Source organism: Oncorhynchus keta, chromosome 30 (assembly GCF_023373465.1).
Source record: "Oncorhynchus keta strain PuntledgeMale-10-30-2019 chromosome 30, Oket_V2, whole genome shotgun sequence".
Taxonomy (NCBI): domain Eukaryota; kingdom Metazoa; phylum Chordata; class Actinopteri; order Salmoniformes; family Salmonidae; genus Oncorhynchus; species Oncorhynchus keta.
Genome location: NC_068450.1, coordinates 45,820,022 through 45,832,532, shown reverse-complemented (window position 1 = coordinate 45,832,532; position 12,511 = coordinate 45,820,022). Strand labels below are relative to the sequence as shown.

Sequence of the window (12,511 nt, the reverse complement as noted above, 5' to 3'; positions counted from 1 at the left end):
TATCGTATTTTATAACTCAAATGATGGCCAACTGACCTAGATTGCGACGTATAATGGACCCTTTTTGGATTGCGAAAACAGCAACAGTAATTGTGTGATGGCGGAGATGCAGGGTTTTGTTGCAAACAAAACTACAAGTGTACTTGCTCTAGTTCCTTAACGGCACAGCTAGGAGTGCTCAAAGAGCACCTTATAGTTGAATACTTCTTTTGCACAATAAAATCAACAGTGTAATGTTTGGATTCAGTCTTGTGTCAGCTTTGGTCGAATAATTTTCAGATAATCGCCAAACTGTTCCCTTTCCATTGTTACTAAGGTTATGCATTTCTTCTTCTTCAGAAAAAAATGTTAATTGTCACCTATCCATATAAGCCAATCCTAAAGGGTTAACAGCCATTTTGTCCCCATTAAATTTAAGGAGGGAGGAGGGTGGGATTTAAGACTTGTTGAGCAAATGCCAGAGTTTAATGAAGCCTTTGAAGGAGCTGTTAATCTCATCACACTGAATGCCAAAGAGCGGCAATCACACTAAATGCCACTTTAACAAGCGTCCAAACAGAACTATAAGTGCCCTCTGTGACTGACTGAAAAGCTTCATTGTCTGTTTTGTTTTGTTTTGTCTGGGCTTTGATCCAATACACATATTACCAACTAACAGGTGAACGGCCGGAACATTCTGTCGGTTGATTACGACCGTACGCTGAGGACGGAGAAGATATATGACGACCACAGGAAGTTCCTGCTGAAAATTATCTATGATGCCACTGGCCACCCTGTGCTGTGGGTGCCCAGCAGTAAGATGCTGCCCGTGAACGTCAGCCTGAGCAGCAATGGGCAGATCAATGCCCTCCAGAGGGGGCCGACCACGGAGCGGTTGGAGTATGACAGTCAGGGACGCCTCGTGTCCAGAGTGTTTGCTGACGGGAAGAGGTGGAGTTACACATATCTGGACAAGGTGAGGGTTGAAGCGACTCTATAGAATGCTTTGGTTTCTCCACTGGTCGATCAATGCACAAACAAAAATTGAGTACTTTTGATGGTAAACGTAATTGTATATTGAAATCGAGGCCACACACACACACCTTGCTGAAGCAGAACTTTTAAATCTCACACACACACAGTCACACATAATGTACTTGCCCACATTAGAGCTGCTCACTATGTTAACTTCTCGCAGAACTTAAAATAAGTGAGATAACTTACTGCCGGACTCAGTTCCAAGGTCTTTTCCTCATGCAAAACCATGCAGAGATTTCCTCGCCCTCCTTGAGCTCATCGCGTGACTGGGATAGGCCGTGTCAACAGAGAAACATGGGGCACACTGAAAGGGTGGCAGCCTACTGAAAGCAATTCTAGCATCCAAAGTGCATATGAATTAACTGTTAAGTCTGCAAAAATTTTATGAGACAGAAATATACGTGAGAATGTCTGACGCAATTGTTTAGGCTATTTAGTGAGCTGGTGGTGTATATATAATTATTTGTATTCATAAAACATAGCTTTTGTGGACCGTATAAAACTGAATATTTAAAGAACTGTAAATCATTTTGTTCTCCCTTCCCTCATCTTTCCTCTAGTCGATGGTGCTCCTGCTCCACAGCCAGCGTCAGTACATCTTCGACTTTGACTCTCAGGATCGGTTATCTGCAGTCACCATGCCCAGTGTGGCACGCTACACCATGCAGACTGTCCGCTCGGTGGGCTACTACCGCAACCTCTTTCACCCACCCGACAGCAATGCCTCTGTTGCTGTGGACTACAGCGAGGACGGCCTCCTCCAGCGAGTGGCACACTTGGGCACGGGACGCCAGGTCCTCTACAAGTATCGGCGACAGAACAAGCTAGCTGAAGTCCTGTATGACATCACGCGGGTCAGCTTCACCTATGACGAGATGGCGGGCGTGCTAAAGACGGTCAACCTGCAGAACGAGGGTTTTATATGTTCGATCCGCTATCGTCAAGTGGGCCCCTTGGTGGACCGACAGATCTTCCGCTTCAGCGAGGACGGCATGGTCAACGCCCGCTTCGACTACACCTATGACAGCAGCCTGCGCATTACTAGCGTGCAGGGTGTCATCAATGAGACCCCACTGCCCATCGACCTCTACCAGTTCGACGACATATCCGGCAAAGTCGAGCAGTTCGGCAAGTTCGGAGTCATCTACTATGACATCAACCAGATCATTTCCACGGCTGTTATGACCTACACAAAGCACTTTGACGCCCACGGACGGATCAAGGAGATTCAGTATGAGATCTTCCGATCCCTCATGTACTGGATCACTTTCCAGTACGACGACGCGGGGCGATGTACCAAGAGGGAGATCAAGATCGGACCGTTTGCCAACACCACCAAGTACGGCTACGAGTATGATGTGGATGGCCAGCTCCAGACAGTCTACCTCAATGACAAGGTCATGTGGCGCTACACCTACGACCTGAATGGCAACCTCCACCTACTGAACCCAGGTAACGGTGCCCGCCTGCTCCCCCTGCGCTACGATCTCCGCGACCGCATCACCCGCCTGGGAGACGTACAGTACCGCATGGACGAGGATGGCTTCCTCCGCCAGCGAGGCTCTGAGATCTTTGAGTACAACTCCAAAGGCCTCCTGGCGCGCGTCTATAGCAAGAGCAACAGCTGGATCATCCAGTACCGCTACGACGGCCTGGGCCGAAGGGTGTCCACCAAGGCCAGCCTGGGGCAGCACCTGCAATACTTCTACGCAGACCTGAGCTACCCCAGCAGAATCACCCACGTCTACAATCACTCCAGCTCTGAGATCACCTCAATGTACTATGACCTGCAGGGCCACCTGTTTGCCCAGGAGATCAGCAGCGGAGAGGAGTACTACATCGCCTGTGACAACACCGGAACCCCTCTTGCCGTATTCACCAGCAACGGCCTCCTGATTAAGCAGGTCCAGTACACGGCGTACGGGGAGATCTACTTTGACTCCAACCCGGACTTTCAACTGTTGCTGGGGTTCCACGGGGGACTCTATGATCCGCTGACCAAATTGTTGCATTTTGGTGAGAGGGACTATGACATTATGCCCGGCAGGTGGACTGTGCCTGACATCAGCACGTGGAAACGAGTGGGGAAAGAGCCAGGTCCTTTTAATCTCTATATGTTCAGAAACAACAACCCCATCAGCAAAGTACATGAAGTGAGAGAATATGTGGCAGGTAGGATATTTGCCCGTAGTGTATACATGTTATTCAAATGTGCTATTCAAAAGATTAAATGTTTATACGTGCTTTGTTCATGCATGTATAACCAGCTTAATAATGTTAACTAAGACACAAAATACTTATATTATAAAACATTTTCCATATTTTTTTATGACATAACCATGCCATTAAATATTTATTATGACTCTGCCCTTATTTGTCCGATGTAGATGTGAATAGCTGGCTAGTGACCTTTGGGTTCCATCTACACAACACCATTCCGGGCTTCCCAGTCCCAAAGTTTGACCTGACCCACCCCTCCTATGAACTGAAGAAGAGCCAGCTTTGGGACGATCTACCGGTTGGTTTCATATCTGACATGATTTCAAAATCTCAGTTATTGTCATGCTATTTGCGGTCCATATATTAGGTAAATGTATCGTAAACAGGGTGATCTAGAAGACCATAGTTGTTTGCTGGCTGAATATCAAGCACTCCCGGGGTGAAAAGAAGCATGCTCTACAGTTTTCTATTAAATGTATATTTTGTTCAGTAGCCCCATCTTTTTAATTGGAATGCTATTTAGCCCATAGCATCCCGTTTAATTGGACAGCTTTTGCATAGGAACAAGTACAAATTACATTTATTCTTTGATTATAGTTTTTCCCAATTGTTAACACACGTTTGCTGAAACTACATCTCAGGTACACTAAACAGTTAGCCAATTTCCCTAAACCCCACGGACATCTTGCAAAACGAAACGCCGCAATCAAAATCATGTACTCCCTTCATCATAATGAAACTCTGCATACAAATGAGACATACCGTAATTTCCGGACTATAACGCTTTGAACCTCGTGGCTTATACAATGACGCGGCTAATTTATGGATTTTTCTCGCTTTCACAAGATTCATGCCGCCAAAAAACTGAGCACCGTCTGTGTCAGCAGCTCCCTCCCGACTACGAGGAAAAAGTGTCAAACTTCCGCAAATTCACTGATGCAAAGATAGCGGAGCATTCCATCTGACGTTAGACCTGCCTCTCACTCGGACTGTCAACAGGAGAGGTGAATCATCCGTCACGCTGAAAACAACTGGGCATGAAAATACGCACTTCACCTGTGTTCTGAGCTGCACGGCATCGGGAGAAAAGCTTCCACCGATTTTGATTTTTAAAACGCATGACGATGCCAAAAGAAAAATTTCAGAGAGGAATTGTTGTGAAAGTCAACAAGAAAGGATGGATGACGGAAGGCCTAATGCATGAATGGCATACCCAGTGTTACGGCAAGCGACCGGGAGGATTCTTTCACAAGAACAAGGCATTGCTCGTGTTGGACAGCATGAGGGCCCACATAACAGATTCTGTGAAAGAAAACATCAAGAGGACAAACTCAATTCCAGCTGTGATTCCTGGGGGCACAACAAAGTATTTGCAGCCACTCGACATCAGTGTAAATCGTGCATTTAAGTTGGCGCTCCGTGTTCAGTGGGAGGCTTGGATGACAAGTGGGGAGAAATCCTTCACTAAAACGGGCCGCATGTGAAGAGCAACTTATGGTCAAGTCTGCCCGTGGGACCTGTCAGCGTGGAGTATTCTCATAAAATCCACAATCATCAACGGGTTTCGAAAGGCTGGACTGCTGCGTGTTGAAGAGGGCAGCATGTGCTCAGCGGGGAATTTGCCTCCGGATGAAAGTGAGGAGAGCGACAATGAAAACGATCCAACATCGGATGAAGCAATTCTGAGGCTATTCAACTCCGCTACAGAAGGAGATGACTTCAGTGGCTTCAGTGCACAGGAGGAGGAAGATAGTGACCAATGACTTTCTTGGTAGGCTACTGTTTACTGCTATTTTTTTTCTTTTTGTTACAAGCCGTGTTTCGTTTAAAGGCCTATTCACTTTTGTAACAAGCCGTGTTTCGTTTGAAAGCCTATTTATTTTTGTTACAAGCCGTGTTTCATTTAAAGGCTGTGTAAAGTTCATTTGTATCAATGTACCGGTAGGCACCTGCGGCTTATAGACATGTGCGACTTATTTATGTACAAAATACATTTTTTTAAATTTACATTTACATTTAATTCAGTGGGTGCGGCTTATATTCAAGGTGCGCTTAATAGTTCCGAAATTACGGTACAAACAAATAAAAGTAATCTAACTTAGTGACAACCCAGATCACACTAATGTGTCATATTCAATACTGTATATTGTTTGTGTATACTCAAACAAGAAAGTCACACTAATGCAAACATTTTTGTTTTAGACTTCAACATGACTCAATACATTTTAAACAGCATACTGTAAGCACACATACAGTAAAAATGCACATGTACATTAAATATACACTACCAGTCAAATAACTTCTGCTAAATATGTGTATGTGACCAATAAAGCTACAGTATACATAGCGACAGTATACATAACTCCCTGGCATATGGACTCACCTTGTGCTGTGCTCACTTGAACAGGAAGGTGGCATGACGGTCCTTCATGAGCAAATGTTGTCATCAAAGTCTGGCATTCTCTGGATTTATGGTGCTTTCAAAACAACTTGAGGCCGGATTTACAACTCCGAGTTGGATGACCATCATCATGAATCAAATCGACAATCTACTGGCAAATCCTTTTTAATCCTTGTCATATGAAGATAAATTATAGATAAAACATATCGGTGTACATCGGCCATAAATATTACACAACAAGTTAGAAATCTCAAATTCAACGAGTGGTTCTGAAGGAATCAGTGACAGTGGCCGTGTGGTCATAAATGTGGAATTAAGGGGCTCCTTTTCCAAGTGTAAAATTATAAACATTGAACATTGGCCATGCTGTCAACGAAGCATTATTTGTGCCGCACTCAAAACAACTGTTAACTCGGAACTGCAAAAATTTGACTTCAGTGAGTTCAAGACAATTGGGATGTCAGGAATAAACGAGGTCCAACTGGTAAAATACTGCTAACTAAGATGTTGAAAGTATGATGTTGACATGATCAGTCCATTCAAAGCTACTGTACATAATAACGTGATTTGACGTCAATTTATCTGTGGCCAATGACCTTGAGCCACACTCTTATGGCATTATTTACAACTTCCATTTGCACAATGGCAGGCTCCTGTTCGTCTGTAAATAGACGCGTTCTACCACCACGTGGTGGTCGTCTTTCAGTCCTACAAAAACAAAATAGCACATAGTACAGTAATCACTACAGTAAAACAGTATACAAGATAAACATGTTACAAAGTAGTATCGCTCCAGATTTCATGCATACATTGCATTGGGAAAGTATTCAGACCTTTTCACTTTTTCCACATTTTGGTATGTTACAGCCTTATGCTGAAATTGATTACATAAAAACAAATCTCATCATTCTACACAAAATGCCCCATAAGGACAAAGCGCAAATATAAATGTATAAAAGAAACAGAAATACCTTGTTTACATATGTATTCAGAGCCTTTGCTCTGACCCTTCAAAATTGAGCTCAGGTATCCTATTTCCATCCTTGAGATGTTTCTACAACTTGATTGGAGTCCACCCGTGGTAAATTCAATTGATTGGTCATGATTTGGAAAGGCACACACCTGACAATATACGGTCCCACAGTTGACAGTGCATGTCAGAGCAAAAACCAAGTCACAGTGGAAGGAATTGTCCGTAGAGCTCAGAGACAGGATTGTGATCTGAGGAAGGGTACCAAAACATTTCTGCAGCATTGAAGGTCCAACAAGAACACAGTGGACTCTGTCATTCTTAAATGGAAGAATTTTGAAACCACCAAGACTCTTCCTAGAGCTGGCCGCACGGCCAAACTGAGCAATCCAGGGAGAACGGCCTATGTCGGGAAGGTGAACAAGAACCCAATGGCCACTTTGACAGAGCTCCAGAGAACCTCAAGGGAGAACCTTCCAGTAGTACAACCGTCTCTGCAGCACTCCACCATTCAGGCCTTTACGGTAGAGTGGCCAGACGAAAGCCACTTCTCAGTAAAAGGCACAAGACACTTGGAGTTTGCCAAAAGGGACCTAAAGGACTCTGGCCATGAGAATCAAGATTCTCTGGTCTGATGAAACCAATATTGAACTCTTTGGCCTGAATGCCAAGCGTCACATCTGGAGGAAACCTGGCACCATCCCTACGGTGAAGCATGGTGGAGGCAGCATCATGCTGTAGGGATGTTTTCCAGAGGCATTGACTGGGAGACTAGTCACAATTGAGGGAAAGATGAACGGAGCAAAGTACAGAGAGAACCTTGATGAAAACCTGCTCCAGAGGTCTCAGGACCACAGACTGGGGCGAAGGTTCACCTTCTAATAGGACAACGACCCTAAGCACACATCCAAGACAACGCAGGAGTGGCTTCGGGACAAGTCTCTGAATGTTCTTGAGTGGCCCAGCCAGAGCGCAGGCTTGAACCCAATCAAACATCTCTGGAGAGCCTAGAATTAGCTGTGCAGCGACGCTTCCCATCCAACCTGACAGAGCTTTGGAGGATCTGCAGAGAAGAATGGGTGAAACCTCCCAAATACAGATCTGGCAAGATTGTAGCACATACCCAAGATTACTCGAGGCTGTAATGGCTGCGAAAGGTGCATCAACAGAGTACTGAGTAAAGGGTCTGAATACTTATGTAAATGTGACATTTCAGTTTTTTATTTTAATACATTTCTAAACAAAAAACTGTTTTTGCTTTGTCATTATGGGGTATTGTGTGTAGATATATGAGGGGTAAAAATGACTTAATACATTTTAGAATAAGGCTGTAACGTAACTCAAATTTGGAAAAAGTCAAAGGGTCTGAATCCTTTCCGAATGCACTGTCCAGTAATACTTGAAACGTTTACTTGGTTTCCCCTTACGGTATGTATTTGAATCTACAGACTTTACTGTGCTTTATGTTGTACTACAGTCAAGTCGTAAAAGTAGTAGATATTTCCAGTGTCTGCAGTACGTACCTACAGTATTCTCATTTTGGAAAGTCTGAAAGATGGATGCTACTGTGAAGCGGCTCAGATTGGGCTGCACTCTCTGCCCAGCCTCTTTCAAGGCCAAACCATGGTTGACCACATGGTCCACCACAGTAGCCCGAATTTAATCAGACATGAACTCGTTCTTGGTCTACCACCACCTCCAACTCCATCTCTACCTCTCTCTGCCAAGTTTGCTTCCATTGTTCTCCAAACACAGGAGTTCTCACATGTCGCCTTTTTATCCATACCAAAGGTCTGATTGCAAAGGGAACATTTACGCAAATAGTGTTTGCACATGTGAAAGTGATCAATTGGTAATTGAGCTTAGCTTGTTGAAGAACAGTGTTGCTTTTAATTTGCACACAATAGGATTTAGTTGTGAAGGTTGTGCAAAGGTAGAGAATTGTGTGTTGTCACAACTGTTTCTTATATTATTGCAATCGGAGTATAACGCAAAGCATGTGCCAGTAGTATTGCAGATTTGTTGCATGGTTCTTCTAAATTAGTTACAGGTTTGGGGTCATTGTGCCTCATGGGCCAGTGTGTAAACAATTGGGGAAAAGTAGCAAATAACATATCTTGACATTTGTATTTGTTGTATCCAAATAATAACTTTTCTGCTATCCAAGACAGTGTGATAGTTGTCCTTGCATTACACCTTCGTGATACAAATTTAAAAGCAATGCACACAGACATTTAAAAGCACTACATATGTGACATTTCCACTTGTCATTGTTAACACAATAATGATTTGTGTCTATTCAATGCTTACTACACTGTCATGAATTGCAAGGTAATCTTGATATACAAAAAAAATCCCCACTGGCATTTTACCTTGTTTTAGTAAAACACTTATCTTGCAGGCACATGTAAAGTCTTTGAAGCCTGCTTCTGCTCCTGAATGGACTGCAGTGTGAAGTTCTGCTCAGATGTTAACGTTACACTGCACTCTCTTTACAGTCCATCTCTGGGGTCCAGCAGGAAGTTACCAGACAAGCGCATGCCCTCCTGTCATTTGAGCGGCTGCCAGAGGTCCATGCGGGCCGAGGCCGTCGAGGTGAGAAGCCCTGGTTCTGGTTTTCAGCCGCCCAGTCCCCTATCGGGAGGGCTGTCATGTTCGCCATCTACAAGGGCACTGCCCACACTCACACGCTCAATGTAGCCAACGAGGACTGCATCAAGGTGGCCACAGTCCTCAACAATGCCTTCTACCTGGAAAACCTGCACTTCACCGTGGAAGGCCGTGACACTCACTACTTCGTCAAGCCGGGCCTGCCTGACAGTGATCTTGCTGCGCTGCGCCTCACCAGCGGCCATAAGACCCTGGAGAATGGCGTCAACGTCAGCGTGTCCCAGTCCACCACGGTCATGGACAGCCGGACGCGTCGCTTCGCAGACGTGGAGTTGGGTCGTGGGCCACTAGCGCTGCACGTGCGCTATGGCTCCACGGTGGATGAGGAAAAGGCCCGCGTGCTTGAGTTGGCCCGCCAGAGGGCCTTAGTGAGTGCGTGGGCCAACGAACAGCAGAGGGTGAGCGATGGCGAGGAGGGCGTCCGCCCATGGACGGAGGGAGAGAAGAGGCAGCTTCTGAGCAGTGGGAAAGTGCAGGGGTACGACGGGTATTACGTACTTTCCATCGAGCTATACCCGGAGTTAGCGGACAGTGCGAAAAACATTCAGTTCCTACGGCAAAGTGAAATAGGGAAAAGGTAACAAACTGCTGTGCACTCGCTGCCAAAAATATGTTGAACATCCTGCTTCAATAGAGGAATGGTGATGGTAGGAACGAAAGCAACAATAGTGGCATGGCCAAAGAGCACTATGGCTATGTCCGAGTAAGTGTGTGTTTTTGAAAAATCATATGGGATCCAAAGCAATGCTGTGCAATGCTGCTTAACAGGGGACTACTACAGAGTAAATGTACAACTACGCCAAGCCTTATATGGGCAGTGACAAAATGTACTTCTGTAGCACAATCTCTGATTGGACTATGAGCTCTCAACCAGGAGCCAGGAGAAATAGAGGTGTTTTGGGCAAAAGTTAAATACTATTATTTCAATTTTTTGTATTTACAAAATGTTGTCTGCTTAAAATTTAAAAAAATTTAAAGGTGAAATTAAATGTTTACATACAGTGCACATATCTGGAAATGTTTTACTCTTAATTAGGCAATGTCCATTACCAGATGTTTGTCTTAAAGTAACTGTCCAGTACAAATCCCACTTTTAAAATGCATATTCTGTTAACTCATACCCAAATAATGTTCTTGACTCGTCCTATATTAGTATTTGTGGCGAAAGCATAAATTAGAGAAAAAACACTTAAAAACCCTACCTCAAACTTGTATCTCAAACAGACCGTTTACAAAATGCTTACTATTTCCTCATAGAGTATGGTGTCAGCGGTCTAGAGGAGAATGAGCTACTCGCATGAATGTTTTTAATGACTTGTATATGCCCACACCATTTTGTTGCAGTATGCCCACACCATTCCAACAAAGAAAAACTGCTTTTTAACATATTGTAAGTCGTATAGGTCATATTTCATAAAAATCTGGATAAAAAATAAATACATATTATTCAAGCTTTATTTAACTAGGCAAGTCAGTTAATAACAAATTCTTATTTACAATGATAGCCAACTGGAAACAATGGACATTTACTTTAAATCAATGACCTTTCATTTTGCGGTTCCTCTCACTCATCACACCTACAGTACATGCCGGAATTGAGAAGCAATGCTTTTGATAAACTCATGCCTATTCCCCTTTGGTTGACTTTTTTTTTTAAAGACATTGTAACAACTTACATGTTTTAATACACAAAATATTTGTTTTGCGAATCAGACTTTGTCATCAGGGCAAAAGGTATGAAGTAAGTACAAGACTGGATCAGATACGAGTCTCGTCTGAGCACAGTAACACCGTGTTTAGTCAATTCTGCAAGAATTGTATTGTTTTGTATTCAGTAGTTAGGTTTCCATCCAATTGGCAACAGAACATGCGAATATATTCAAAAATCTGCATAAAGCAAATTTTTTCACCAGTGGCGTTTTTCCACCGAGATGACTTGTTGAGGATAAAAATCTGTGCGCGATGACGTAGTGCACATAATGTACTTTTTCCGCTTAAGTTTTCATGTACCAAATAAAAATATGTTGTTCAATGTGTTTCCATCGCATTTTGTCACAAACTGTTGCGTTAAATAGCAAATGAGCCCACTCTGGTCTTGGCAAGTAGTAGGCCCTGTAGGTAGTTTAGTCTACATGATGAGAATATTTTGGGTAAGAGCAAGAATATCTTTATTTGTCAAGTGGCAGTCAAGCATCGATCATCATGTCACTAGAATAAGACCCTCGACATCTATTGGAAAGGAGCGTCAAAGCTCATAACGTGCACTTTCACGACCCTGTGAAGTTCATCGTCATTTATTTCAAAAGTAGCCTAATAAACTGCAGGGTTTCCCAAGTCGTAATGGAAGGACCACACACCATTGCATTGTTTGACTCCGAGTTTACTTCATTGTGACTTTTATTATATCAATATTTGTGTGTATTTCCACTGCCTCTTCTCACATAATTAATTTTACCGACAAATGTCGAACCAACAATTATCTCTGGGGATTTATAAAATCGTTTTTATACAGTATGACTTTACTTGTATAAAAACTGTGGATGGAAACGTTGTTTATGGACCTCTACAGGATCGCCCCCCCCCTCCCCCACACACACACATTAGCTAACGTAGGCTAATGTGATTAGCATGTAACAAGTAACAAGAACATTTCAAAGGACATAGACATATCTGATAAGGGCAGAAAGCTTAAATACTTGTTAATCTAACTGCACTGTCCAATTTACAGTAGCTATTACAGTGAAATAATACTATGCTATTGTTTGAGGAAAGTGCACAGTTATGAAATTGAACATGTATTAATAAACTAATTAGGCACATTTGGGCAGTCTTGATACAACATTTTGACCAGAAATGCAATGGTTCATTGATTGTCTAAAACTTTGCACATAGACTGCTTCCATCTAGTGGCCAAAATCTAAATAGTGTCTAGATTCCTAAGTCATATATTGGGCTTTCTCTTGCATTTCAAAGATGACAACTTTTCTTTTTTTAAACGCATGTTTTTTTCTTTGTATTATCTTTTACCGGATCTATTGTGTTATATTCTCCTAAATTAATTTCACATTTCCACAAACTACAATGTGTTTCCTTTCAAATGGTATCAAGAATATGCATACACTTGCTTCAGGTCCTGAGCTACCTGTAGTTAGATTTTGGTATGTGATTTTAAGCCAATATTTAAAAAAAGGGTCCGATCCATAGAAATGGATTAACTGGCCATTTGAATGTTA

At 43.1% G+C, this 12,511-nt stretch overlaps 1 protein-coding gene across 6 annotated transcripts in view; it reads left to right on the top strand.

Moving 5' to 3' along the window:
* Window positions 1–12,286, top strand: part of LOC118363591 (teneurin-3-like) — a 189,365-nt gene extending 177,079 nt beyond the window's left edge. For all 6 annotated transcript variants that reach the window (XM_035744595.2, XM_035744594.2, XM_035744592.2 and 3 more), the window contains 4 exons: window positions 659–955; window positions 1,578–3,189; window positions 3,405–3,535; window positions 9,107–12,286. In XM_035744595.2, the coding sequence (XP_035600488.1) occupies window positions 659–955; window positions 1,578–3,189; window positions 3,405–3,535; window positions 9,107–9,859 (2,793 nt within the window). In that variant the 3' untranslated portion in view covers window positions 9,860–12,286. The remainder of the gene's footprint in view (window positions 1–658; window positions 956–1,577; window positions 3,190–3,404; window positions 3,536–9,106) is intronic.
* Window positions 12,287–12,511: the final 225 nt, after the last annotated feature.